We start from the raw sequence: 27107 nt of genomic DNA, 5'->3' as shown, positions 1-27107 counted from the left end.
CCGTGGGGCGGACCGCGTGGAGAGAGAGACCATGCAATGATGTTTGGCCATGGCTCACCTGTACAAGACAACTCGTGGTTCGTCGAAGAGGCCGACGAGGCGGTGCACACAGCGCCAAACTACTTTCGCCTCCTCTCCGAGTCAGCGAATACGACCGCCGACGTGTCGCTCGAGAGCACACAGGTGCCGGTAGACATGCCGGGCGTGTCGCGTCTGAGTGCCGACGCAACGAACCCCGGCTACTACGAACGCTTCTTTCACGAACTCGCTCGCCTCGGTCGCGGATCGCGCGGCACCGTGTTCCTGTGCCAGCACATTTTGAACGGCCATCCGCTCGGGCGCTATGCGGTGAAAAAGATTCCAGTGGGTGACTATAGGTAGGTCGCATGCCTCACGCAGCGAGAGTCTGCTGCGCTCGCTGAGCGAAGTGCACCTGATGGAGTCGCTGCACCACCCCAACGTGATCCACTACAAGCATGCATGTACGTTGCCCTCCTGACGCAGGGGTCGAAATGGCGCAGCTGAGTCCGTTTTCGCCGAGCGTTCCTACGCTGCATGTGCTGATGATGGCGGCCAACGGCGGGAGCCTTGCCGACTGGATCGCGGCGCGCGCCGGCGATAGTGATAGCGAAGATGCGCCGTCCGCCTCGCCGCGCGTCCACCGCCTCAAGGCCGAGTTCCGGCAGCGGCGTGCAGCCGCGGCGCGGCGCGGTGGCGAGGCGCCCCGGGCGCGCGCCGGTGTCCATCTCCTGCGCGAAGATGAAATCGTGCAGCTGATGCGCGATATTACGCGTGGCCTCGGCTTTCTCCACGACAAAGGCATCCTGCACTTGGACATTAAGGTACGATGCGACACTGACGCAGCCGGGCAATGTACTCTTGCACTGGGATGATGACGCGCTCTTGTACGTATTTTCGCTCACCAGACCCTCGGCGATGCTGAGCGACTTTGGGTCTTCGCAGCACCTGCAGGATGCGTGGCAGCGAACGCGCACGGGCCACACTGGCACGCTCGAGTACATGGCCCCCGAGGCGGTCGTGCGTGACGCGCGGACCGGGGCGCTGGCCGAGCTATCGAGCAAGGCGGATGTGTGGTCGCTGGGTAGGTCGCTGCGCTGACGCAGGCATCCTGTTTCACCTACTCATCTTTTTCGAGATTCCCTACTCGCAGTTCGACGACGTCGAGCAGCTGCGTGCAGAGATTGCCACGTTTCAAAACCTCTCGCAGTACGTGCTGCCGCTAATTCAGGAGCATCCGTGACCGCGGCCTCGGCATGCGGTCGGCCATGATCCACCCCCTCCTTACGAGCCTCTTGTCGGACATGCTCCAAGTCGACCCCCACAAGCGGCCGACATGTGCCACGATTCTGCGCACGCTCGAGCAGTATGGCACCGAGACAATGGTACGTAGCGCTACTCACACAGGACGCCGCCGCAGCCGATACGCCGCCTGCGCCGCGCACGCGCCGCCGCATGTCGCGCGGTGCGCTCGAGGCCCCTGTGCTGCCCGTGCCCCAGCCGGCAGAGGCGCCGCGCGTCCGTGTCGAGCGCCCCGCGCTGCACGATACCCACCGCAGCGTACTGGCCGTGCTCGTGGTCTTTGGCCAGCTCGTCGTTCTGGACGCCGCGCTGGACCGCCGCCCTGCGTATGGGTGGCTGCGCTACCTGGTATGGCTGTTGTGCCTCGCGCAGGTCGCCCTGTACGTTGTCTCTCTGACGCAGCTGTACATCCCCCCGTCACGACCCTGGCCTGGCGCTCGGCGCGTTGCTGAGCGTGTTGGCGGTCCTCTTTATGTTCTTCTTGTAGTTCCACTACGGACTTAGGCATACAGGTCGTCGTCCGCCTCGTCGTTGCCGAAAGCGGCCGGTGCAGCCGGCGCCGCGTCGCCGCTCGGCGCGCTGCCACCCTGGTTCGAGTCGTCGATACCGCCCTCGGGGAACTTGAAGCTGCTGCTGCCAAAGTTGCCGCGGCTCTGCTGGAGAGTCGAGGCAAACATCTCGTAGCGCCGGATGTCGGCGTCTGAGACGGAGCGGCGCGCAAACTTCATTGCCTCCTCAAAGTGGGCAATGGTGATCTCCGGCACGGGGTCGTCGTCGACGAGCTGCGAGACGTCCTCCTCCATCTTGACGTCCTCACCGCGCGCCTTGCGCTCGTTCTCGCGGCGCATGTCCGCCTCGATCGACTCGCGGATCGCGAGCTTGGCGGCACGCTGGCACACCTCGGCGAGGTCGGCACCCGAGAAACCGTGCGTGTGCTTCGCGAGGAAGTTGAGGTCGACGCTCGACGCAACGGGCGAGTTCTTGAGCGTCGCACGCAGGATATCGAGGCGCGAGGCCTCGTTCGGGAGGGGAATGTAGATCAGCTGGTCGAGACGGCCCGGGCGTAGGATCGCAGGGTCGATCTGCTCGGGGCGGTTGGTCGCGCCAATGACAAAGACGTTCTTCTTGGCGTTCATACCGTCCATCTCGGTCAGGATCTGGTTAATCACACGGTCGCCCGCGCCGCCCGCGTCACCCGACGAGCCGCCGCGCGACTTGGCGATCGAGTCGAGCTCGTCAAAGAACATGACACAAGGCGCAGCGGCGCGCGCCTTGTCAAAGACGTCGCGCACGTTGGCCTCCGACTCACCGAACCACATGGTGAGCAGCTCAGGGCCCTTGATCGAGATAAAGTTGGCCTGGCACTCGTGCGCAATGGCCTTGGCCAAAAGCGTCTTACCAGTACCCGGGGGACCATAGAACAAAACACCCTTGGAGGGGTTCATGCCGTACTTGAGGAACTTTTCGGGGTGCTCCACGGGGTACGACACGGTCTCTTGCAGCTCCTGCTTGACCTTGTCGAGGCCACCAATGTCGGCCCACGTCGTGGTCGGCACCTCGACCACCGTCTCGCGCAGCGCCGAGGGGTTCGACACGCCGAGCGCGAAGCGGAAGTTTTCCATCGTAACGCCGAGCGAGTCGAGAACCTCGGCGTCGATCGAGTCCTCGTCGAGGTCGATCAGGTCCATCTTTTCACGGATCTGCTGCATGGCAGCCTCCGAGCAGAGCGAGGCCACGTCCGAACCGACGTAGCCGTGCGTCTCCGCAGCAATCTGCTCGAGGTCGACATCCTCGGCGAGCTTCATGTTCTTGGTGTGGATCCGGAGGATCTCGAGACGGCCAGTAGGGTCGGGGATACCAATGTCCACCTCGCGGTCAAAGCGGCCAAAGCGGCGCAGCGCAGGGTCGATCGAGTTGGGGCGGTTCGTCGCGGCCATCACGACAATGTTGGAGCGCGCCTTGAGGCCGTCCATGAGCGTAAGCAGCTGCGACACGACACGGCGCTCGACCTCACCGTTCGTCTTTTCACGCTTCGGCGCAATCGAGTCGATCTCGTCGATAAAGATGATCGCAGGCGAGTTCTTCTCGGCCTCCTCAAAGGCCTTGCGCAGGTTTGACTCCGACTCACCGGCCATCTTGCTCATGATCTCGGGACCGTTGATCAGGAAGAAAAAGGCACCCGTCTCGTTCGCCACAGCACGCGCCATGAGCGTCTTACCGGTACCAGGCGGACCGAACATGAGCACACCACGGGGAGGCTTGATACCAATGCTCTTGAACAGCTGGGGGTGACGCAGCGGGAGCTCGACCATCTCACGGATCTGAGCCATCTGCTTGCGGCAGCCACCAATGTCGTCGTAGCCAACGTCGGCAAGGTTTGCCTCCTCGTCCTCGCGCTTCACGGGCTCGCCTTCAGTGTGGATCACCGTGTCCTGAGCCACGATACAAAACTCGGCAGGGTCCGTCTCAATCACCTTGAACTCGACGGCACGCATGCCACCACGCACGATAAAGGTGTCGCCCTTGCGCACGGGACGGTAGGCCTCGAGGAAGTATGGCTTGAGGTACACGTCAAAGAGGTTACCTTGCAGACCCTCGACACTGTCGTCAAAGGGAAGCACATGGATCCGCTTGCCGTACTTGATGTCGTTGCACGCATGCACGTTCACCAGGTCACCGAGCTTCACACGGAGGTTGTTCCGCGCGACACGGTTCAGACGGATCTTGGAATCTTCCGTCTCGTCGTCCGTAAGCACAATCAGCACAGTATCGCGGCGCTTCTTGCCACGGATAAGGATCGTGTCACCACGGAACAGACCAAGCTCCTCCATCTTGGCAGGCGACAGGCACGCGACCGAGTTGTCGTCCGTCGTCGCCTCTTCCACAAAGAGACGGTTGGGGGCTGTGTTAGACGGGACCCTATGCATACGTACACTTCTTGCCGCGCAGGATCGCCATGGAGGTGTCCTTCATGTCGTCCTGCGGCTGTGTGTTGTGATCTTCAACCATATCGAATGTCAACGCTCGCTCTCGATCTGGTCAGCCTCCGCACGCGGTGGCAACTGCGGAAGCGTCGTCAGCCCTGACCACCCGCACTTGCTGCAGTCGGGTTTTAATGGGAATTATGCCGATCACCGCGCACGTACCGCGTGTGAGGTAAGCACTCCACCTCCACCATGGCGCACGGTGTGCCGAGCTTTGGGTCGTTCCGGCCGCAGGCGGTGGAGCGCGAGCACGAGGAGAGAAAGGAAGGGGGGGAGAAGCGGAGAGGGGAGCGCGAGAGGCATATACGTCATCGAAGCGAGCGGCGGCACGAAGAACGCCATGAACGTCGTGGAGACCGCCACGAACACCGCAGAGAAAAGCACGAACGCCATCGGCTCCGGCACGAGCAGGATCAAGAGGCGCCGGACGAGGGGCTCGATCTGTTTGTAGTGGACCGGCATGGTGATACAAATGCGGCACAGTATGGCGCGAGCAGGCATGTGTCAAAGGCCGAGCGCCGCTCTGACCGAAAGCGCTCCTCCTTGCCGAAAGTTGGCGCACCAAGCGAGCGGATTACGCAACGCTCCGATCCGCGGCCGACAGAGGAGTATATGCAGGTGTCTGAAGAGGCAGCGCCGGAAACGCATCCGACCTACCGCGACCCTTATCAAGCGACTGTAAAACAGCGCCTCGAGGTGGACGACGATGCGACTCTGTTCGCAAGCGATTCTCCGCAAGAACAGAGCAAAAGGCTGCATGAACAGCTGGCCAATGACCCTCAAGATACTGCGGCGTGGTTTGCTCTTGCTCAGCTGCAGGCCCAGCTGCTGGGCGAGACACAAAGCACGCTGCACTCGAAAGTGAACGAAGCGACGCTGGCTAACATGCAGCTGGCCGTATTGGAACGCGCAATGGAAGCGACGAAAACGAATGCAAGTTCGCTTTCCCTCCAGCTTGCGCGCCTGCACATTGCCGCGACGGCAGGAATTTGGACAAGCGAAAGGCTCGAGAACCGCTGGCGCAGCCTTCTCCAAGATCACATTCCTGAGCACAGCCGCACCTATGCAGAGTATATGCAGCTGTGGTGGTCGTACCTCCATTTCCGAAAGTGCGACTGGTCGACGTTTGCGTTGGATGACCTCCTCGGAATCTATGCCGAGGCGATGGAGGCGGCACGAGGTAATGCGCATCTCTGCGCTAACCAGCACGAGGTGCACTGGCATCATGTCTTGCTCTTGCAGGATTGGTGCGACGTGCTACGCAAAGCAGGTACGTGCAACGACTTACGCAGGGTATCCCGAGCGCGCCATGGGCCTTTTCCAAGCTGTGCTGGAACTGAATCTTGGACGTATGGCCGATCACGATGCATCTACTTTGCCGCAGGACGCTCTTTACGAAGTGTTCGGGGCGTGGTGGGATGCAGAGCATGCACGAGTTGGCGACGATTCCGAATCGTATACCGGGTTCTATATCGGCGCGGCTCCCAAGGAGGCCGAACCATTAATTTACCTGGACGAGCCAGAGACGTCCGAAGTTAACGAGGAGGTGCCACAGGAAAACATCGACATGGTTCAATGGCAGAGAAAAGAACGCAAAATGGCGCAAGTCTCTGAGCCGCAGCGGATAAAGAACGACACTGAGGATCCTGTTGACCCTTTTTCGTTCGTCTTTTTTGACGATATCCGCGCAGGCCTTTTCGAGGGGAGCAGCACGGAGTCCGTTGTACGCATTGCCGATGCGTTTTTTGCCTACCTTGGTCTGCCAGAGCACTGGTTCATGTCTTCTCTTCAATTTGGCACACCGGCGACCGAGTTTTGCAGCCAGCGGCCTAACTTGTATGCTGATCAAGACCACCTGTACCTGCCACGGTCCATGTGGCCATTTCTTGATACCCCGTCTGATACTAATACCATCGGGCAGCACTGCGCGGCGCAGCGTCTCATGCTTACGCCAGATATACTCTTTCCTCGCACGGACAAGGACCCGCGAGGCCCTTGGTTTGTGCTTCTGCGCGCACTCCCTGCCAGAGCAGCTGCGCAGGCCGAGCGTGTACTCGCCCATCTTGCCATTCGATTCACTGCAGCGGGAGAGGAAGAGCTTGCTAAGCAAATTGTTTTGCCGCATGCAATGCTGTGTGCCACAGCTGGCGCCCCAAAAAGTGCTCGGCGCATCCTTCGCAGTGCGCTGCAGCGCCAGCAAGATTCCGTTTTTCTTTGGTATGCCTATGCACAGCTCGAGCTGAGTACGTGGGGAAATGTCGAGGCAGTACGCAAGGTCCTGCTCCAGGTCCTTGGGTTGCTGGGACAAGCCACTCAAAATCCAAGCAATTTGTATGGTGCGGCACTTCTCTGGGCGTTGTGGGCAGAGCTTGAATGGGTTACAGGAAACACAGCTACATGCACTCGTGTCTTGATGGCAGCCAGTGCTGCTAAGATCAAGTTTTCCAGCAAAGACGCACTGGAGTCGACAGTCTATTCCCAAGAACCTATGCCCCTGCGGAGCACCGAGAAATTACAAGTCTTGAATACGCTGCGCAAGCGAGTCGATGCTGCGAGCCAAGACACTGGTCTCGGCGCTATGATTATTGCGCCGGCATGTACGTGCCTTGCCATCGCCGAGGCCCTGTTCCAGGAAGTGGAAGTGGGTAAAGAGCTTGCGGCGCCCGCCTCTGTCTTTTGCGACAAACTGGAGAAGCCTAAGGAAGAACAGGTACATGTGCATTTACGTGCATCGCTGCAAAAGTTTATCTCGATGTTCCAGCGCACAGGGTCCGGAAAAGCATTCCGACCGAGCGAAGTGCGTGCAATCATGACCAGGCTGGCCGTGAGCACTCCTCCGGACTCTTGCCACTGGCAGTCCTTCGCCACACAACAGCAACACTCCCGTATCGACAACCACGTTCGCGAAAAGCTCACCGAGCATCTGATTTCGCGCGGGAATCGCGGTGCCTGGCTCGAGATTTTGCGGTGGCCATCGTCCTTGGGCCGGGGATGGTTTGATGCCGAACTCGACTGGCTCCTTGCCTGTTACCTTGACATACGCCTCGCGTCCCACCTGGACAGTAAGCGGGCCCGCAAGTGTATTGACCATGCCCTAGCAAGCATGCGTGGGTCTCCCCTTCTCTGGCATTTTGCCATTGAACTGGAGATGCATCTTGTCCAGAATGCCGCTACCCTGTCGCGTACTCAGCAGCGGCGACAGACGTCCGAAGCCTTGCAACGAGCCAAGGCACTCGTATACCAATCCATTCGACATTGCCCATATGACCGAGGTATGTTTCTTTTCTCACACAGCTCTTTACCTACTTGCCTTTGAGCCCTGGTTGGCCCCGGTGATGAATGAGCATGAATTATATGCTTTGGCTACTACGATGGAAGAAAAACAGCTTAGGATCTACACAGACCTAGCTGAACCTGCTCACGAGCATCTCGAAAATGAAAGTAACGCGTCCCCCACCGTCACCATGGACCTAATCTCGTCCTTTGTCGATGGACTCGCATCGCGTCCAGGCGAGTAGCAGCTGTCTGGCAACTTGGCACGTGCGCGGTGCAGCGACTTTCTACTGTCGAATGTTATTCTCGCGAATCACATTGCGTCGCCGTAGTACATATGCTTAGTAATGACACTAGCGCCTCTTCCAGGCTTGGCAGTGCTGTTCCACTCCCAACATGATCAAGGCAATGTGGGCGCCATTTGCGGCTGTGGCGCTGCTGGTGGCGTGTGCATCGGCGTCTTCATCGGGACTTGCGGTGAAGCGTGCTGCCAGTGTGTGCAATGGGTATTCTGAGCTCTGTTCCAAGCAGTACTCTAACGTGACGCACATTGGTGCGCACGACTCCTACTCCGTGGGCTCCATGAGCTCCGTCGGCACGAACCAGGAGCTGGATGTGACGGACCAGCTCAAGAGCGGAATCCGCGCCCTGCAGATCCAGGGCCATTCGGAGGAAGGTAGTGCCTCGGGCATCTCGTTGTGCCACACGGACTGCTCCATCAGGAACGGTGGCACGCTCGAGAGTTACTTGGGCAATGTCACGCAGTGGGTCAAGGAGAACCCTAATGATGTGGTTACTATCTTCATTGCGAACAATGACAACCTTCCTGCAGCACAGTGGGGCAAGGGATTCTCGTCCGCCGGTCTCGAAAAATACACATATGCACCCGCTGGTACGAAGGTCAGCAAGAACAACTGGCCTCAGCTGAAGGACATGATCAACAAGAACCAGCGTGTTGTGGTGTTCATGGACTATAAGGCGGATACGAGCGCGGTCAAGTACATTTTGCCCGAGTTCTCCAATGTATTTGAAGACCCTTATGACCAACAATCGACGCCCTTCAACTGCACGGCGGACCGCTTCAACGGCGACACAAGCCACATGATGTATCTGCACAACCACTTCCTCGATAAAAAGGGCGATATCTTGGGCAAGTCCTATCTTACCCCCGACACGAGCCAGCTCAACAAGACGAACAGTGTTGACTCGATCATGAGCAACGCTGCATCGTGTGCCAAAAAACACGACTCCTACCCCACTTTTATCCTGTTCGACTTTTTCGACCAAGGCAATGGCAGCGTGTTTGAAGCCGCTGCGCAGATGAACAATGTCCAGTACCAGGCGACTCCCATTTCCTCGTCGTCTGACTCGAACTCGAACAGCGCATCATCGATGCACCCCGGCCTGCCCTACCTGGGTGGCCTCTTTGCGCTTGCGCTGGGCTGGGTGGCACTCATCCTCTAGACAATCTGAATGAACTCGTATATAGCAAACAAGACTATTTTTGAGCAGATTGCTATTGCTGCGTGCCATGATGCACATTTCACATTCAGGTTTTCCTACAAATTCTAGTAGTATATATGTACTGGATCCGTGGACCGTTGTGTAATCCATTACACCCATCCGTCAAGGTACATTTAGTCCACGTCCATGTCGCCCTGCTTCTCATCCTTGTTGGACGGCTCCTCGGCCTTCGGCGCATCGTTCGTCACACGAGGCTTGAGCTTCGAGAGGATGGGCGTCACGACGTAGATCACCTCGTCCTTCTGCTTGAGGATGGCCTCGGTGGTAAGCTTGGGGTCGACGTTCTTAGGCAGCTCGCTCTGCTTGTACATCATGTCGTCGAGCCACTTGGAAGTGTTGGCGGCCGCCTCGATGACCTTGGTCTTGTCGTCATCGGTGAGGTGGTCGTACTTCTCGGGCTCGTTCTCAAAGATCGAGGTGTACTTGTTCAGAACCTCGCGCAGAGCCGAGGCGGCCTTGGGGCGCTCCTCGTTCTGCTTGTGGCGGTTCTGGATCGGGGCACCGATCTTCTGGAGGTCCTCAAGACGAGAGTTGTAGGTCGACTTGGTCGCCTCCTCACCCTCGTCCGTGTAGAGCCAGTCCTCGGTCTCGGCGAGCTTGGCCAGGAAGGCCTCCTTCTCCTGGGGCTGGACGTAAGCGGCGTAGCGCTCGTCGAGCTTGGAGCGCTGGTCGTAGATGTACTCCTCGAGGGCGTTGCGGCGGTCCTCGGTGTCGGCGACGAGCTTGTCGGCGGCGTGCATCTTGCCCTCCTCTTCCTTGAGCTGAGCAAGAAGGGTAGGGTCGAGGTGGCCGATGTTCGACTCGACAGGAAGGTCGTCCTTGCGCTGAAGCTTCTTGACGAGCTTCTTCTCGGTCTTGGGCGCCTCACCCTCGACCTGCTGGGCATCAGGGACGGGCACCTCCTCCTCCTTCTCGACCTCGTCGACAGTGTAGGCGCTCTCGACGTTGAGGACACCGTGGAGGTTCAGGCGGGCCTTGACCTTGACGATCGAGTGGTCGCCCTGGGCGTTGGGGGTCACGTTCTGGACCGTGACGCTGCCCAGCGCGGGGCTAATGCCCTTGGGCAGCTTGGCGGGGTCCGCGTAAGCAGCCTGGAGCGTGAAGGGCTCCTTGCGGTAGAACGTGAGAATCTTGGTCGAAGGAACGGGGTTGTTGGGGGTGAAGACCACCAGCTCGTTCTCCTCGTCCGGCACATCTGCCGCGGGCTCCCACGAGACCTTGATGGGGTAAGGCGAGATGTCGTGCACAGCAAACTCACGCACACGGAAGACAGGCGAGAGAGTGGCGCAGGCGAGGGTGCAGCCACGGACGACAGCCTCATCCTGGTTCAGGGTGGTCGAGAGACCCTTGTTGAACCACTGCGAAATGCGCTCCTTGAGGGCGGGCACACGGATGCTGCCACCGACGAGCTCCACCGAGAAGATCTCATCCTTGGAGAGACCCGACTGCTCGAGGGCGGCGTTGAGGGGAGCCTCGACGCGCTCGAGGTAAGGAGCAATGAGCTGCTCGAACTCCTCGCGCTTGAGCTGCGACGAGGCGTCAATGTCATTCATGATGCTCTCGACGTTGAGCTGGGCCAGGGTGTTGGCCGACAGCACCTTCTTCAGGCGCTCACAGCCGGCCGAAAGACGGAAGATGGCCTTGGGGTTCGAGAAGACGTCGATCTTGTACTTGCCCTTGAACTCCTCGGCAAAGTGGTGGACGAGGGCGCGGTCAAAGTCGCGGCCACCAAAGTCGGGGTCAGCCGACGCACCGAGCACGGTGAGCTGGCCCTTGCTGAAGGCGACCACCGAGACCTGGTAGCTCGAGTGACCAATGTCGACAAACACCACGTTGCGGGGGTTCTCCGGCTCGGGCAGGTCGGTCTTGGTAATACCGTAGCCGAGGGCGGTGGCCGTCGGCTCATTCATCACGCGCAGGGGGTTGAGGTTGGCGATCTCAGCGGCGCTGAGCATGGCACGGCGCTGGGCGTCGGAGAACCAGATGGGGACCGAGAGCACAACGTCGCTCACACCCGCACCAGCGAGCTCGGCCTGGGCAGTGTCGCGCAGCTTGGCGAGGTACATGCCCATCACCTGGGTGGCCGAGAAGACATGCGACTCGCCGGCGTAGTTCACCTTGACACCGACCTCGCCCTTGGCGTCGACGAGCTCGGTCGTGACAAACTTCTTCTCCGTGTTCTGGATCGACTCGTCCTGGAAGGTCCGGCCGACTAGACGCTTGAGCGAACCAACGGTGTTCTTAAAGTTGGAGGTCTGAGCGGTGGCCGCGGCCTCACCGATCGCACGCGCCTTCTGGCCGAAAGACACGAGCGAAGGGGTGCTGCGGTTGCTCACCTCATTGGCAACAATGTCGACACCGCGCGCACGCGCAACGCCGATCCTGTAACGTGTTAGTCCTGCTCTTTCTAGCTTGATTATACTCACTTGCTGCTACTGTTTCCGATATCCAAACCCACGACACTCGCCATATTGGTCGATACACAAGGGTATGTCTAGAAGAAAGATCTTCTGCCCGTCGTGCACGGTTTTATTCTTTCTCGCTGGCCAGCGCTCGTGCCTCGGTCGAGCGCGGGCGCGTGGCAAATAGGCCCAACGACACGACCTGAGAGGCCAAAGGGCAGCTTCTACAACTTTCTGTGTGCTTCCATCCCATTCGGCCATTGCACGAGGGACGCTGACTAAAACTGCGGTCGCGGCGTGGGCAAATTCCGTTTTTTGGCGGCTAGCTCTACAGACACAAGGGGCGCTGAAGCACGGCCAGAGCAGCATACATACGTATACATGCGAGTAGAGTGACATTAGACTTGCTGGTCCGCAGCAAGTCCATCAGATAGGGAGGATAAACACGAGTATACACAACGCTTAGTTCATGCGGCGAACCAGGCGGTTGATGTCAGACTCGCGGTCACCAGCGTCACCGCCCTCGATGAAGTGCAAGAACTTGCGCTTCTTGAAGCCACCGTTGGGGCTCGAGAGCTGGAAGGGCCACAGGAACTGGTTAGCGGCCTTGAAGTTGGGGCCAGCAGTGGCGATCTCGTGGACGAGGTCCTCGACCGAGATGATGCCAAACTTGCCGAGGTGCTCCTCAATGATGGCGTTGTCGGTGATGGGGATACGCTGACGGTTGATCTTGGCGTAGCCACGCTTGTACACGAGCTCGCGGATGGTCTTGAGGTTGGGCTCACCGTAGGCCACGTAGGGCTCAATGAGCTGGAGCATCTGCTGGGTAGCGTTGGTGAGCCTCACAAAGACACCGTTGTTGACCTGCAGAAGACGGAGGAGCTGCATGATCTTGCGGGGCTTGGGGGCGATGTTGCTGATACCGCGGAGACGGACCACAAAGGCAACGCGGGGCTCGGTGGGGACAAAGAAGTCACCCTTCGACTTAGCCAGACGGCGCAGACGGATCTGCTCACGCTCCGCAGCCTTGTACTCCTTGACGTACTGCTCGGCGCGCTTGAAGATGACAGCGCGCTTCTGCTTCCGGGCCTGTAACGTTAGTTTCTGTTCGCGCAAAAAGAGCCCCATGGTGCAGACGCTTCAACAAGTGCTCCCTCGCCGACACATGGACTGAGGGTCCAAGTGCATGTCAAATCAGCCCCGAAAGATGGTATGATTGAGACAGCATCGACGTTGCTTTGCATTGTCTAGCCCAAACGATGGTTATTATGCATCATAGAGACCGAGGGCTGCAAATGGGATGCACGCGCGCATCATGGGGTGGTCAGACTCACCTTGCGGAGCTCGAGGGCCTTGGCCTGGTTCTCCTCGCGGAGCTTCGAGTCGGCCTTCCGCTTCTTCAGAAGGGTCTCGGGGACGAGCACATCCTTGGCGCTGGGCACAGAGCTAAAAGATGTTAGTATTCTGTCCAAAAAAGCAGGCGGGCTAGGCGCAAGGGCAGGTGCTGGACGTGCTCGCGAAGCATTGTGACGCACTTCGCCGTAGCGTAGCAGCGCCCACAAGCGCAGAGCAAGCAGCAGACGCAGCACCATACACATCGCAGCCGTGTACGCGCCATCTGAAGTACTTACGTCTTGACCGGGGCGGCAGCAGACATCTTGATCTGAGTAGGTGTCGGTGCAACCGATGGGAGGTGAGAATGAAAACCTTTCGGCGGAATGCCTTAGGGCGCGGATCCTGCCGCCGGCACCCTTGTAATCACGTGGATAGATGTAGTTTTGGATATTCACGTGATGAGTGGTGGAGCCACGTGGATATCGGGCCCGATTCGGCCCAAGCGCACGAGGCGAGCGACCAGTGGCCCCGTCGCGGTCGTCGTGGAGGAACGGAGAGGCGATGTCGCTGTTTTACTCCGAGAGTTCGTTTTCGGAGAACCCACTGGCAGGGTCACAGGCTGAGGTATGGGGCGGCACGAGCCAAAGCACAGCGCTCCAGGACCACGGCCCCAAGCTTACGCACAACACCACAGAGGAGGACGAGGTGGACGAGGAGCACCCGTGGGGCCCTCCCCCTGCGATTCCTACGCTCGCACGGCGGCCTGATCCAGAGCCGTACTCGGGATGGGAGCCCGCGAGCAGGTTGGATGACTCGCTGGGCGCGCGTGTGGATGCGCACCCCTCGCCCTTTGCGTCGCACGCCTCCGTTCCTCCCTCGTCTTTGGACGACACGCTGCCGAGCACGGCCGGCAGCAGCATATACCAGTCGACGCCCGTGCCGTCTCATGTGAGCCCGGTGGCTTCGCGCCCTCCGCCCGCGCCTGCTGCGGCAGCCAAGAAAAAGACTTCTGTATACCCCACTTCCTATTCGCCCTTTGCTCGTGTCGAGACAGTGGGCGCGCGCCCCGAGATGAACGAGGATCTCTATGGCGTGCCCGAGAACTTTTTGGAGGTCGAAGTGCGCAACCCCATGACGCATGGGCACGGCCGCAAGATGTACACGGACTATGAGATTGTGACACGGACCAACATCCCCGCATTCAAGCTGTCGTACTCGTCGGTGCGCCGCCGTTACTCCGACTTTGACTACTTCCGCGATCTGCTGGAGCGCGAGTCGAACCGTGTCAACATTCCCTTGCTGCCGGGCAAGGTGTACACTGGCCGCTTTTCGGACGAGGTGATCGAGTCGCGGCGCGAAGGCCTCGAGCGGTTCCTGCAGATTGTCGCCGGGCACCCCCTGCTCCAGACCGGGAGCAAGCACATGGCCGCATTTCTGCAGGACGCGCAGTGGCGCCGTCCGTAGTTGCGAAAGAATGCATGGTATCATTATTGGCCAACGTGATTGGCGCACGTTGTTCTACAAAGTCGCATAGCACGCGCCAACAATTGCAAAGAGCGCGTCGTGCATTCAGTCCATATCCACATCAAAAGGGTGTCGGGGGGGGGTGGGTTCCGTATGCCTTACTCGGCCTTGGCATGCGTAATCTTGGACTCAACAACCGCCTGCGCGTGGTCGATCTTGCCCTCGGCACGCGCCGCAAGGAGCGGGTCGTCTTCCGGGAGCGGCTCGCGGAAGCTCTTGCCCAGGCGGTCGCACGTCGTGAAGTACTGGCCGTAGTTGCAAGTAAAGTACAGGTGGTGCAGCGTGTGGTGCGCAGGTCCGTTGATGATCTTCTCCAGGCCTGTGCCCGTGATCATGTCCGAGTCGTGGATCATGATGCTCCACAGGTTCACAAAGCCGAAGAGGCCGAGGAAGAGCAGCTTGTGCAGGGGAAAGAGCACCGGGAAGATGTGGTAGGGCAGGCTCTGTGCGTAGCCGTCCACCGGGTGGAACGCGTGCGAAGCAAACGGCGTCGGGACGATCCACTTGTGGTGCGGCTTGTGCACGTACTTGTAGATGGAAGGGTGGTGCTCGATGCGGTGGATCCAGTAGATGCACGCGTCGGTAAAGACAAGGAAGAAGGGCACGCTGAAAAACAGGTACCAGATGCCGTACTCGTCGTAGCGCTCGTACACGCGCGAGTAGCCACGCACCTCCGCCACAAACCACGGCACGGTCATCAGGTCGAGCCAAGGGAAGGCGCGCAGCGACGACTGGATCTCGAGCGAGATTTGGTTCTTGAGGAAGCGCGGATGCTTCATGAGCTCCTTGTTAAAGAGGAATTGGTAGGAAAGGAAGGCCATGGAGAAGTACATGAGGAGGATGCCGATATAGGTGATCACATACAGCGAGATCGTCTGGCGCACGATATTGTCGCGCGGCAGCCACGACACAGGCTTGCCAGACACGCCACAGGCCTCGGCAATCTGGTGCAGATCGTGGGCCGTCTTGTTCAGCATCGAGGTGGGCGCAGCACACGCCGACGAGAAGCGCGACGCAGGCAGAGCGCGCGCCCACACCCAGTCGAGGACATACTCATCCGCAATGTTCAGCACCAGGTCCATCGTGCAGGCGGTGGGTACGATGCGCTGATAATTTCCAGTGACTAAATATAAGGGCCTGCGCAACACGCGCTGCGAAATGGCGTGACTTGGCCGAGCCAATCACAATTTACAAAAGGCTAGGGGAATACGCGCACCATTCGCCCTGCGGCGCGAGGCCCGCAGGGTTCAACGCACGGCACCACTTCCACACCGCACTCTTCGTCCGGTCGAGGGTGTTTTCGGGGTCGAGCGTCGCGACGACCACGCGCGTGGGGACCGCCTGGACTTGCGTCTCGGGGACGGGGAGCACATCGAAATAGGTGCGCAGCGCAGCGAGGTGCAGCAGTGTCGCGCCGAGCGCTTCGACATAGGACGCAGCCTTCTTTTGGCGGTCGAGTGCATAGAGAAAGAGATGGTCGCCCAGCGCATTGTAGCTCGCATAGCGCGAGGGGAGGAGCGACGCACTGACGCCACGCGCCTCGCCACTCGAGCGCTCGCTCGGCGCAGAGAGATGAAGGCGCACGACATGCGCCTGGTCGCCGGCGACCTGCACGCCGATGGTCGCAAGTGCCACATCGCGGATCTCGACCTCGATGTCGCCGCTCGCGCCGCTCCAGTGCGTCAGGCGCGCGCGCACACGGTGCGCAGGGAGCGTCTGGCCCATGTCGGGGTTCGCAGGAGCGAGCGCCGCGGCCTCGGCGCGGCAGACGTCGGCATAGGTATCGTTAAAGACAGAGACGAGCGCGGCGAGCGTCGCATGCACCGTCTCGCGCGCACACGACTCGATCCAGGGGGTGTGTGCACGGAACGTGAGCGTGCTCGGTGGGGGGTACAGCGGGCTGCGCACCTCGTCGGGGACCGCGCTTTGCTCCGCCGCAACATCCGACAGCACGTCTTTTCTTTCCATGACGCGCCGCCGCTTTTGGCGCAGACGCAGTAGCAGGTCGCGCTCGTCGGCGGTCGACAGCGGGTGGCTCTCGAGATGGCGCTCGACCACCTGCAGCGCCGTACGCGCGTCAGGCACGCCCGGAAGCGGCGCTTGGAGCGACTCGACGACCTGGTCGAGGATGTGCGTCATGCCGGTTGCACTCGAGACGTATGCGCCCAGCTCGTGCGCCGGCGTGCTGTTGGTCGGCGCACCGATCGCCGCCGCGAGGTTCTGGGCAGTAGCGCCCGAGCCACGCATTACCGAGTTCAGGGGTATAAGGAGGTCGCGCAGGCCGTACACGAGCCCGTCGTGCATGCCCGCAGGGCGCTTGCTCGGCTGCCCTTGCGCCAGGGGCAGGTCGACCAGCGCAAGCATCTGATTCACCTGCAGGAGCGCCGCGTGTAGCTCGCCAGCCGTCGGCGGTGCGGGCGCCGACGCTTCTTCCTGCTCATTCTGCTCGCTCTTCGCCTTCTTGGCGGCGCGGGTGGACTTCGCCGGGCCCTGCGCCATCGTCGCGGCGGTGGAGAAGCGGAGGTTTTAGTCACGGTGCACGGGCGGACACGACGTGCATGGGCATGACGGCATCGAAGGAGGCGCTTGCACCCGGCACCGAGGCGGGCCTCGACCGCCTCGCAAAGAAGCTTACGAATGACAAGAGTAGGTAGCCGTGCTTATGCAGCGACGCGCGTGCTCGTCATGGCGGGAGCGGGTATTTCGACCGGCGCAGGCATCCCCGACTTTCGCTCGCCGGTGACGGGACTGTACGCGAGCCTGGCCAAGTACGACCTGCCGTACCCCGAGGCCCTTTTTGACATTGGCTTCTTCCGTGGAAACCCCCAGCCGTTCTATACACTGTACAAGGAGCTCTATCCGGACGGCAAGACGTACCGGCCGACGCTCACGCACTGCTTCTTTACGCTGCTCGAAAAGAAGGGGAAACTCTTGCGTGTCTTTACACAGAACAGTACGTGCTTATGCTCACACAGTCGACACGCTCGAACAGCTCGCGGGCCTCTCACCCGACATGCTCGTCGAGGCGCACGGCTCATTTGCCAAGGCGCGGTGCATCGAGTGCAAGAAACAAGTCGATGCACAGTGGCTCGAGGACAAGGTCAAGAGCGGCGCAGTCGCACGGTGCGAGCAGCCCAAGTGCGCGAAGAAAAAGGAGCCGCCGAGCATCAAGCCAGATATTACCTGTACGCTGCTGGACTAACGCAGTCTTTGGCGAGAGTCTCCCCGACCGCTTCTTTGAGCGCCTCTTTGATTTCCGGCGTGCCCAGGTGCTCATGGTTCTCGGCACGTCGCTCGTTGTACGTCGCGCTACTTACCCAGGTCAACCCGTTCGCCGCGCTGATTGACGAAGTGCCGCGCGACTGCCCGCGCTGGCTGCTGAACCTGGAAAAGGTCGGCGAGGCGCGCAAGGGTCTCCTCGCACGCTTCGATCCTATGGATGGAGGAGGATTCGATTTCTCCGAGGGCTCGCGCGACACGTTCTGCGGGGGCAAGGTCGACGAAACGATCCGCGTCCTGGCCCAAAAGTGCGGCTGGGAAGCAGAGTTGGACGCACTCTACCAAGAGATGCTCGGACGCTTTGCACCTGCAAAAGAGCCTCCGACAAAGAGTGCAGATGCAAAAGCGGTAGAGAAACACGACGCACCGCCGCTGCCGAGCACCGACGAGCTCGCCAAGGAGCTCCAGTCGACACACCTCCAGGAACGCACGGACAAGGAAAAATTGTAGTTACGAGAATTAGAGCCATTTTTTGCCTCCACCGACGTCATGGCCGACGCCGACCATGTCGCACGGACGTGCTTGCAGGCCTACGCGGCGCTCCCGAAAGGCGGCGGGAAGCCACAGAAACGGTCCAATGGAAGGTACGCAAGCTCACTAATGTAGGGAGGAATGGACGATTCTGGCGGGGGCCGTCGCGCAGGTCGGCACCGACTTGATTCCGATCGCTCTAGGCACAGGCGTCAAGTGCATGCCGTATGCCCAACTCCCGCGCCACGGCGACGTGCTTCACGACTGTCATGCCGAAGTGCTCGTACGACGCGCACTTCGGGCATGGCTCCTCGAGCGGCTCGTGCTGGAGCACCAGAGCCAAGCGGAGGAGGTCGACGGCCTCCCTCGCCTCTTTACGCCGACAATGACGCATGACCATGCGCCGGTGCGCTGGCGGCTCTCTGATCAGGCGCGCATACATCTGTACATATCCACGCCGCCGTGCGGCGAGGCATCCTCGTGCTTGTTACACGCACGTAACGCCATGCAGGACGAGCTCACAGGGCATACACCACAGACGGCGGCACATGCGGCCGGCTCGCTCTTGCGTGGCCGCGAGACGTCGTCAACTCAGGGCATGCTTCTGCGTACCAAACCTGGGCGCCGCGACTCGCCGCCGGCGATCAGCATGTCGTGCTCGGACAAGGTGCGCCTGTGGAATTCGCTGGGAATTCAAGGCGCTTTGCTCTCGCAGTGGCTCGAGCCGGTGTTTTATGCTAGCATTGTGATTTCACGCACGCCTGGTATGGACGCTACGTATGCGGTTGCGTGCACGTCAGCCTTGGCCGGACTCGGCGCACACGCGCCTCGGTGCACCGTGCACCTTGTCGACCAGCCCTTTCCTAGCGGTCGCAACCAGGTCGAGGAGCATGTTGCGGCATCACTACGCATACCGCAAGGCTCTGAAAAATGGGCAGACGTCGAGCCTGTGCCAAGTGCAGGAGGTACGTCCTTGTTCTCACCCAGCAATTGTCTGGCGCCGTGGGAGCCGCATGGAGAGTATCTTGGGCGGTGTAAAAATGGGTGCATCGACCAAGCGCAAAGGCGACCGCCCCCTTTCTCTCTCGTCGTGGTCGTCGCTGTCGCCTCGCGCATGGCTCCATCAAGTGGTCCGCGCACGGACCGATCTGGCTCACGGCGCAAAAAGTCCCCAGGATACCTCGCGCACGTATGCGCAATGGAAAAACCCCGAATACATGGTCACACCGCCCCCTTTTGCTCTATGGGACGCACACATTCGTGCCTACCAAGAAGCCAAGGAGGCCCTCCGTGGCCCTCGTGACGACGATCTGAACGAGGCGCGCGTCGCGAATTTTCTCGCGCTCAGCTCCCGCCAAGATGAATTGGCCACAGAGATGCCTATCGAGCTCCACGAGCCCGCCTCTGGCTCCTCTTACCCCCTGGCCGCGTGGCTCACCACGCCCCAGCGCCTGAGCACCTTTCTGCTCGACGTGGAGGTATGATTAGTCAGCCGACTTTTTTTCGGTGGCTCACGACTCTTGCCTGCATGACCCGCTATACGAAGCTCGAAGGGCGGCGCGCGCTGCCGTCTGCGAACCGCATCGCATCCGACGACGAGCAGGAAGAGCCTGCTACATCTGTGCCTACCCCCGCACCCACACCCCCCTCGCGCGAGGAGCCGTCTGACCCCAAGAAGCTGCTGAAGCGTGTCAAGCTGCTACGCCTCAAAGCGAAAAAGACCAACTCGGACGAGACCCGTGCCAAGCACATGCGCGAGGCCAAAGCGCTTGAGCAGCAGGCGACTGCGCTGAATGGTGCGCGCGGTGCTCTTGGCAAGCGCAAAGCGCGTGAGGAAGCCGATGGCCGCCCCCGGCGCCCCCGTCTGGGTACGTATCCCTGCTGACTCTTAGAGGCCGACCAAAAGACCGAGTTCCGGCGCCAGATGCGTGCGAGCGAGCGCGAGGCGAGTATGCGCTGCTTTGTGTGTCGCGGCACGGGTCACTCGGCCAAGGACTGCCCCGAGGCCGTGGGCTCTGGCAGCCCGGCGATGAACGAGGCCTCGTCCAAGCTCGGTAAGGACACGGTCGGCATCTGCTTCCGCTGTGGCAGCACCGAGCATACGCTGGCCAAGTGCCGCCGCCCCGCGCCCAAGGTTGGCGGCGAGCTGCCGTTTGCGACGTGCTACATCTGTACCCAAAAAGGCCACCTGGCGTCCAAGTGCCCCGAGAACAAAGGGCGTGGTGTATACCCCGACGGCGGCGACTGCAAGGTCTGCCACTCGGTCGACCATCTGGCGAAGGACTGCCCCCTGGACCCCCGCCGCACCACCGCGGCGCACTCGGTCGAGGCGGGCGGGGTCGGGATGATGGACGACGAGGACCTCGCGGTCGGTGCCGACGACGACGAGTTCCACCTGCTGTCCAAGAAGCGTGCGGAGAAGAGCAAGCATGCTGCCGCGCAGCCCCGCAAGCCGGCCAAGAAAGTCGTGTCGTTTTAAATGGTTTCTGTAGAATAGGGTATATACTGGCACTAGCCGAACCAACGATAAATCATGACTGGGTCAGCGGGGCGACGTACAAAAGGCGAACAAGGTGAATACGGCGCCGACGATAAAGATAATCTTGTCTTGCGCGCCAATGCGGTCGATCAAACCCTGTGTGAGCAAAGCGACGTACAATCAGCTCGCGGCTCAGGCCCACCGAGTTGGCCGCGTCCAAGAGGCGCTTGCGCGTCCCCTTGAGGATGCCACGCTGCTCCACCAGATTCCCGAGGACCGAGCGGCCCTGCGCAATGAATGCATCGAGCTGCGCCTCGGTGTTCTGGATAAACGAGTGCTCACGCAGCGCATGGCCCTCGCGCATGCTGTACGGCGAGTCGGTTCCGAGCGGCGCGTCCGGTTGCGCAGCACGATACGCTGCGAGCGGGTCGTGACTCGGTCCGGCGCCGTACGAGTACGGCATCTGCGTCGGCGGCATGCTGTACTGGGCCGGCAGCGTCGGGCGGGCGTACTGGCTGAGAGCCGGGTACGACGGGCGGTGGTCTTGCACCGGGTACGGCGCGGCGCCTCCTGCCATGTACTGCGGCGCGGCGCCACTAGCCATGGCCTGCGGCGCGGCACTCGCGCCGTCGACCACGCGCGACCTTGGCGCCATGGCCGGCTGCGTTGCAGGCCATGCCATCGTAGTAGCACGCCCGCCCCCCGAATCTGCGCGTGCCATTGTCTCGCGCAGCTGCTTCACCTCTGCGCGAAAGTTGTCTGCCCTGCTGAGCGCCTTTTCGCGCTTGGCGACGACCAGCTCGCGCTTCGCCATTCCCTCGTAGTCCTCGATGGTTTTGAGAACGGTAGTGAATGCGGCATTTATCTGAGCCCTGCGTGCCGAGTTCGACGGATCCGCACTGTACGACTCGACATCCGTGCGGATGGCCGCCGTCTGGCGCGTCGCCAGATTGTACAACGAGTTCATCACAGCGCCTCGCCAGGGACCGCGCGCGGACATCCGTGCATCATCACGTGACGTACGCGGTCCCCCTTCTTCCTTGTGCACTTTTTTGGAGGATGAGCAGTGCCGACGTGCCGCAGGCGGACAACATGACGTCCAAGGACTAGTACGCAAGGATTCTAACCCAGTTACGCGGACTCGTATGCCCATTTTGGTATCCACGAGGAGATGCTCAAGGATGAGGTGCGCACGCTGTCCTACCGCCAGGCGATCCAGAACAACCCCCACCTGTTCAAGGACAAGGTGGTACTGGACGTGGGCTGCGGTACCGGTATCCTGTGTATGTTTGCTGCAAGGGCCGGTGCGAAGAAGGTGATTGGTGTGGACATGAGCAACATTATCGACCAGGCGCGCGAGATTGTCGCTGCGAACGGCTTTGACGACGTCATTACGCTCGTCAAGGGCAAGCTCGAGGAGGTGGACCTGGGCCTTGGTCCCAACGGAAAGGTCGACGTGATCGTGAGCGAGTGGATGGGATACTTCTTGCTGTACGAGAGCATGCTCGACACGGTGCTCCTTGCGCGCGACCTCTACCTGGCTCCGGACGGTATCATGATGCCCGACAGCGCGACGCTCTACCTCTCTGCGATCGAGGACCAGGACTACAAGGAGGAGAAGATCGACTTCTGGGACGACGTGTACGGCTTTGACTACTCGTGCATCAAAGAAATTGCTCTCCGTGAGCCGCTGGTCGACACGGTGGAGCTGCGTAGCGTGGTGTGCGACCCTGCTGCGGTGAAGCACCTGGATCTGCTTACGGTCAAGAAGGAGGACCTTACGTTTGCGAGCGACTTCCAGCTGCGTGTCACCCGCAACGACTACGTGCACGCCTTCCTCGGCTGGTTCGACATTGGCTTCGAGGCGTGTCACAAGCCGGTGCGCTTCTCGACCGGTCCCCACTCGCGCTACACCCACTGGAAGCAGACCGTCTTTTACACCCCCGAGACGCTCACCGTGAGCCAGGGCGAGGTGATTTCGGGCCACCTGACCTGCGCTCCGAACGCACGCAACCCCCGCGATCTTGACATTTCGATCCAGTACAAGCTCGAGGGCGCCAACCCCGTCGAGGCCGAAATGAAGTACAAGATGTACGTATACTCCCGCCGTGGCCGCGCGGCGCGCGTGGACATGGCTAACACTGATGTCCAGGTCCTAATCTTGTGTGCAGGTATTGAGCCAAACGACACACCGAGAAAGCCTCTCATAGCAAAGCTAGTACAGCTCTACTTACGGTACCAGAGCACCATCTGGCGCGTACGGCGGATCTTGCGCTGGAGCTGCATGATGCCGTACAGGAGCGCCTCAGCGCTGGGGGGGCAGCCAGGAACATACAGGTCGACCGGGACAATGCGGTCGCAGCCACGCACCACACTGTACGAGTAGTGGTAGTAGCCGCCACCGTTCGCACACGAGCCCATCGAGATCACCCAGCGGGGCTCGGGCATCTGGTCGTAGACCTTGCGCAGCGCGGGCGCCATCTTGTTTGTAAGCGTACCCGCGACAATCATAATGTCACTCTGGCGGGGCGAGGCACGGAAAACGATACCCAGACGGTCCTGGTCGTACCGCGGGCCGGAGGCGTGCATCATCTCCACGGCACAACACGCAAGACCGAACGTCATCGGCCACGCCGAGCCTTGACGCGCCCAGTTGACTACCTTGTCGAGGGTCGACAGTGTATATTCTGGGTCAGAAAAAAGTACATACCGACGGTATTACGGGGCTTCTCGAGGCTCAGCTGGTTCGAGCCAGTCTGCGCCACCTGGCGCTCAGGCGCTGCCTCGCGCGTGGCGTTCGTCTGGTGCAGGCCACGGGCGATGCCCACGCGGCCCATCAAGGGAGCGGCGGCACGCAGACCTGGAACGTTAGCCGCGCTCTTCACGCTAGAAAATACGTACCGTATGGGGCCATCAAGGCCGACTTCATCGGCGCAGCCACAAACATCGTGTAGCGACGACAAGAGTACAGTGGTACGAAAAGCCAATCGCAGGCCCAGCGGGTTTCTTGCCTCTCTGCGCCGGCTAATGCCTTTTTCGTGATTGGCTGGACGGGATTTCCGGACTATGTGCCACGTGGTGATTTATGGTACAGTGGCGAGGGAGCCAGCACGGTGGAGAGGCCGAGCGCCAAAGCGTCGAGCCACGCACCGAGGTCGTTGACGGTCTGCGTAAGCTCCGTATGGAGCTCTTGGCGGTTCATCAGGTTCGCCAGGTCCAGCGGCCGCAGCGCAGGGCCCTCAAACGGCGCGTGCGCGGGCGGCGCGGGCGGCGCGGGCGACGTTTGGAAGACGTCTTTCGGTGGATCGGGCGTGCTTTTTGAATCGGGCGTCTGCGGCGCCGTGCGCGGGGGGAGCGGCGCGAGGCGCTGGGGGACTTCGCTGACTGCGACAGGCTCCGACGCTTCGCGCGCGTGGCCACGCACACCGGGCTTGGGGAGCGACAGGAGCGGCGTCTTGAGCAGCGTGGGGTCGGAACCGCCGTGCTGCTTGCGCCGGTGCGCCTTGTCGGTGCCCAGCTCGTCTTTGGGGAGGAAGGAGAGGGAGGAGGTCGGTAGCGTGCCATCCATAGACACAGACGACTTGGGGGGGGCGTCCGAGGCCCGCGACAAGATCTGCAGGGGGGCGAGACGCGTGCGGCCGGTGAACGACTGCGACGCATGGTGCGACGCGGCGGGGCGCGACCGCAGATCGGCCGCACCGCCGCTGCGGCTCCGCGTGCGGCTCATGATGCCTTGGGGGCGGAAGCCAGAGTAGGGCTCGCCAAGGAACGAGGGGGCGTCGGGCGCTTTGGTCGCCTCGGTCCGCCGCGCATCGTCGCGCGTCTTGGACTGTGTCTCCCAGCCCAGGGACGACGAGGAAGACACGAGGCGCAGCGGGCGCTGCGACGCTGAGCGGGGCATGCTCTGGGGCATGCGGCCGACGCGCCGCAGCGCTGGCGACTGCCGCGGCGAGTCAATCTCGTCGGCATCGAGCTCGGGCGAGGTCGTGGACTGGGAGAGGCTCGGCGCCATGCCGTCGCTCGCGCCGTTCGGCGACGTGCCGGGGGGCGAGGGAGCCTCGTCCTGCGTTGCCTCGCCGATCGCCGCAAGCGAAGTGCTGTGCGTCACGAGCGATGGCGCAGGCGCGCCGAGCGTGTCGCGTGGCGAGCCTTCGGACGCAGCATCAGCAGGCGGCGCGTCTTTGGCGACAGGCGTCGCTTGCGCACGGCTCCCGACACCGAAGCGGAACGGCGTCGAGCCGAGGCCTGCAAAGCCGCCGCCGGCCGGCCGCTCGGCACGGTTCGGCGTCGCGGCAGCGGGAGTAGCGGGAGGCGCAGGCGCAGGCGTGGCTGCCTGCGTGGTTGCCTGCGCGAGTGCGCCTGGGCGCGGCGTGCTCGTGCCAGACACTGGCGGCTTTGGCGTGCGCTCGCCGGCTGGCGCATCGTCGCGCTCAAACATGCGCTGCAGAGGATGGTCGTGCACCGGCTCGGACGGCAGCGCCTGCTCGAGCGCAAGCGGCGCAGCGTCGTCCGAATCCATCGATCCAAACTTCCATTCCGGCTCGATCGGCACCACAGATGGGTCTTCGGATGCGAGGCTGCGTCAGCAAAAGTACGTACCGCAATGCGAGTGGCCCATCCTTGCCTTGGATGAGACTCGTGCGCACACCGCCGGCCTGTGTCCAGGTTGCGTACTGCGCGAGGAGTTCGCGCAGGACCGAGACCGGCGTCTTGGCGTACGCGCGGATCCACTTGGTACGTGCGAGGTCCTCGGCGGCGAGGCGTGCACTGGGGTCCTCGTCGAGACACCCCGCCACAAACTCGCGCAGCATCGGCGAGTAGGCGCCGTCCGGGAGGCGCGGCGGCTTGTTCTTGGGAATCATGGCAATCACGCGGTGCTGATCCTGCTCGGCCATCGGGGGATTGCCAGTCGCAATCTCGTATGCGGTGATGCCCAAGCTCCAGATGTCGGCCTTGTAGTCGTACGTCTTGCCCTCGAGGATCACTTCCGGCGCCATCCAGTACGGTGTGCCGATCAGCGTGCTGCGCTTTCCCCGCGTGCCGCCCTGTACGAACGAAGCGGCGACGCCAAAGTCGCACAGCATCGGCTGCCCGGTGCGCGTCACAAGGATATTCGCCGCTTTGATGTCGCGATGAATAATGCCTGCCTTGTGGATATAGTCCAAGGCGACGAGCGTCTCGCGCATAATCACAGCGAGGTGGCGCTCGAGAATCGTGCCGGCTTTCATCTGGGTCAGCGGAAAAAAGAAAAACGTACCAAAGTTCGGACGCTGCCGCCTTCGGCATAGTCCATCGCAATACACAACGTCGGGCCCGAGAGCCAACAGTCCCAGTACCGCACGATATTTTTGAGATGCGCCTGGCGCATCTGGCTCAGCAATGCAACTTCGCGGCGGATCTCGGACACGTCGTCGTCCGGCGTGTCCATGTCGATCACCTTGAGTGCGACGAGCGTATTCGATGGATTGTGCCTGCCGCGGTACACGGCACCGTACGCGCCACGCCCGATCAGCTCGAGGCGCTGGAACTGCGCATCCATCGGCTGTGAGCGCAGTTCCGGCTTGGATGCCGTGCGTGTCATGGCGCGGGGCGGTGGCGGAGCGTCGCGCTGCACAAGCGAGCCGCCGCTGCTGGCTTGTGAGCGCCCACTTGCGCCGCGTGTGTGCCGCGAGAGAGAGGCCGCGTCGCTCGGCGTATCTGGACTCAGTGCCTCGAGGCTCGATCCCGACGGGTTTTCCGAGCGTGGCGCCATTGGCACAGGCGTCGGCTGCTCGTGGCGCATCTGGGCATCTGGGCGCTGTGTGTACAAGGCTGGCGCCGGCTCGTGCACGTCGCGCGATGGCAGATCCGGCTCGGCGCTGTGCGGCGCCGGCTGTGACCGTCCCACTGGCCGCGTGCGCAGGCGTGTCAGTCGTGAAAAGGTCCCTGCGACACGATTTGCGGCCGCCGACAGCGGCTTCTGCGACGGTGTATTCGCCGGGCGCGAGTCTTCGTCGGTGGTAAAGCTGCGCGCGATCGAGCTCGAGGATGGCTGTCGGGAGCGTGAAATGTCCAGCGAGGACTGTGAGTAAGACAGGTCGGTCGACGCGTTGGACGGGTAAACGTCGTGGTAGCCCCTGGGCCGTGCCGACGGCGTGTCGAGCGCATACGCCAGCTGTGTCTCGTGCTCGTCCTGCTTGCGGCGGAACGGATTGCGGTCCACGTTCCACCCGCTCGGCTCCAAACCGTAGGCTGGAGCCGAAGGAATCTCGTGGAACGACGCGCTCTGCGGCAGAGGCGCCGGCACGTTTTGTACGGGTCGCATAAAGCTCGCCGATGGCCCTGCCTGGGTGCGTGGCGCCTGCTCGGCGAGGTAGGGCAGGCTGGCAAACTGCATGGGCGGTGCAGCGATCGCGCCCCCGTCGACGGCAGGCACCGGCACGCGCCCGATCCCATGTCGTCGCTCTGTCATGCGTACACTGCTATCGCTCTGCGGCCACGGCCCCTCGGAGGCCATGCCGCTGCCGTCTGTATGCA

General features: G+C 61.5%; 14 protein-coding genes across 14 annotated transcripts; 6 read left to right on the top strand and 8 right to left on the bottom strand.

The window, feature by feature from the left end:
- Positions 1–39: 39 nt before the first annotated feature.
- IKS1 (putative serine/threonine-protein kinase iks1) lies at positions 40–1807 on the top strand (the record flags this gene model as incomplete). Its single annotated transcript, XM_060266573.1, has 9 exons — positions 40–377; positions 400–482; positions 505–842; positions 865–905; positions 927–1102; positions 1125–1227; positions 1250–1403; positions 1426–1700; positions 1723–1807. The coding sequence occupies 9 exons, from the start codon at positions 40–42 to the stop codon at positions 1805–1807; spliced, it is 1593 nt and encodes a 530-aa protein (XP_060122556.1).
- A 13-nt stretch (positions 1808–1820) lies between these two features.
- Positions 1821–4329, bottom strand: CDC48 (AAA ATPase cdc48; the record flags this gene model as incomplete). Its single annotated transcript, XM_060266572.1, has 2 exons — positions 1821–4222; positions 4254–4329. 2 exons carry the CDS (start codon positions 4327–4329, stop codon positions 1821–1823), a joined length of 2478 nt encoding a protein of 825 aa, XP_060122555.1.
- Positions 4330–7973: 3644 nt separating this feature from the next.
- MJAP1_002637 (uncharacterized protein) lies at positions 7974–9041 on the top strand (the record flags this gene model as incomplete). Its single annotated transcript, XM_060266571.1, has 1 exon — positions 7974–9041. The coding sequence occupies one exon, from the start codon at positions 7974–7976 to the stop codon at positions 9039–9041; it is 1068 nt and encodes a 355-aa protein (XP_060122554.1).
- A 173-nt stretch (positions 9042–9214) lies between these two features.
- SSE1 (adenyl-nucleotide exchange factor sse1) lies at positions 9215–11571 on the bottom strand (the record flags this gene model as incomplete). Its single annotated transcript, XM_060266570.1, has 2 exons — positions 9215–11483; positions 11528–11571. The coding sequence occupies 2 exons, from the start codon at positions 11569–11571 to the stop codon at positions 9215–9217; spliced, it is 2313 nt and encodes a 770-aa protein (XP_060122553.1).
- Positions 11572–11965: 394 nt separating this feature from the next.
- RPL7 (60S ribosomal protein L7) lies at positions 11966–13160 on the bottom strand (the record flags this gene model as incomplete). The annotated part of the gene is made up of 3 exons (XM_060266569.1): positions 11966–12592; positions 12838–12949; positions 13135–13160. The coding sequence occupies 3 exons, from the start codon at positions 13158–13160 to the stop codon at positions 11966–11968; spliced, it is 765 nt and encodes a 254-aa protein (XP_060122552.1).
- Positions 13161–13399: 239 nt separating this feature from the next.
- On the top strand, positions 13400–14302 carry SNX3 (Sorting nexin-3; the record flags this gene model as incomplete). The annotated part of the gene is made up of 1 exon (XM_060266568.1): positions 13400–14302. One exon carries the CDS (start codon positions 13400–13402, stop codon positions 14300–14302), a length of 903 nt encoding a protein of 300 aa, XP_060122551.1.
- A 158-nt stretch (positions 14303–14460) lies between these two features.
- On the bottom strand, positions 14461–15444 carry ERG3 (Delta(7)-sterol 5(6)-desaturase; the record flags this gene model as incomplete). The annotated part of the gene is made up of 1 exon (XM_060266567.1): positions 14461–15444. One exon carries the CDS (start codon positions 15442–15444, stop codon positions 14461–14463), a length of 984 nt encoding a protein of 327 aa, XP_060122550.1.
- A 106-nt stretch (positions 15445–15550) lies between these two features.
- On the bottom strand, positions 15551–16861 carry MJAP1_002632 (uncharacterized protein; the record flags this gene model as incomplete). Its single annotated transcript, XM_060266566.1, has 1 exon — positions 15551–16861. The coding sequence occupies one exon, from the start codon at positions 16859–16861 to the stop codon at positions 15551–15553; it is 1311 nt and encodes a 436-aa protein (XP_060122549.1).
- A 59-nt stretch (positions 16862–16920) lies between these two features.
- Positions 16921–18091, top strand: HST2 (Sir2 histone deacetylase Hst2; the record flags this gene model as incomplete). Its single annotated transcript, XM_060266565.1, has 5 exons — positions 16921–17008; positions 17031–17315; positions 17338–17547; positions 17570–17661; positions 17684–18091. 5 exons carry the CDS (start codon positions 16921–16923, stop codon positions 18089–18091), a joined length of 1083 nt encoding a protein of 360 aa, XP_060122548.1.
- A 526-nt stretch (positions 18092–18617) lies between these two features.
- MJAP1_002630 (uncharacterized protein) lies at positions 18618–20591 on the top strand (the record flags this gene model as incomplete). Its single annotated transcript, XM_060266564.1, has 4 exons — positions 18618–19077; positions 19100–19590; positions 19659–19980; positions 20005–20591. 4 exons carry the CDS (start codon positions 18618–18620, stop codon positions 20589–20591), a joined length of 1860 nt encoding a protein of 619 aa, XP_060122547.1.
- Positions 20592–20623: 32 nt separating this feature from the next.
- BOS1 (protein transport protein bos1) lies at positions 20624–21558 on the bottom strand (the record flags this gene model as incomplete). Its single annotated transcript, XM_060266563.1, has 3 exons — positions 20624–20649; positions 20672–20747; positions 20770–21558. 3 exons carry the CDS (start codon positions 21556–21558, stop codon positions 20624–20626), a joined length of 891 nt encoding a protein of 296 aa, XP_060122546.1.
- Positions 21559–21650: 92 nt separating this feature from the next.
- Positions 21651–22750, top strand: HMT1 (type I protein arginine methyltransferase; the record flags this gene model as incomplete). The annotated part of the gene is made up of 3 exons (XM_060266562.1): positions 21651–21688; positions 21723–22682; positions 22744–22750. 3 exons carry the CDS (start codon positions 21651–21653, stop codon positions 22748–22750), a joined length of 1005 nt encoding a protein of 334 aa, XP_060122545.1.
- Positions 22751–22817: 67 nt separating this feature from the next.
- Positions 22818–23538, bottom strand: MJAP1_002627 (uncharacterized protein; the record flags this gene model as incomplete). Its single annotated transcript, XM_060266561.1, has 3 exons — positions 22818–23278; positions 23302–23451; positions 23493–23538. 3 exons carry the CDS (start codon positions 23536–23538, stop codon positions 22818–22820), a joined length of 657 nt encoding a protein of 218 aa, XP_060122544.1.
- A 117-nt stretch (positions 23539–23655) lies between these two features.
- KIC1 (kinase that interacts with cdc31p) lies at positions 23656–26967 on the bottom strand (the record flags this gene model as incomplete). The annotated part of the gene is made up of 3 exons (XM_060266560.1): positions 23656–25168; positions 25191–25819; positions 25849–26967. 3 exons carry the CDS (start codon positions 26965–26967, stop codon positions 23656–23658), a joined length of 3261 nt encoding a protein of 1086 aa, XP_060122543.1.
- Positions 26968–27107: the final 140 nt, after the last annotated feature.

This window comes from Malassezia japonica, chromosome 4 (assembly GCF_029542785.1).
Source record: "Malassezia japonica chromosome 4, complete sequence".
NCBI classification, from domain to species: Eukaryota; Fungi; Basidiomycota; class Malasseziomycetes; order Malasseziales; family Malasseziaceae; genus Malassezia; species Malassezia japonica.
Note: the sequence above shows the minus strand (reverse complement) of the source record. Positions and strands in the feature narration are given on the sequence as shown.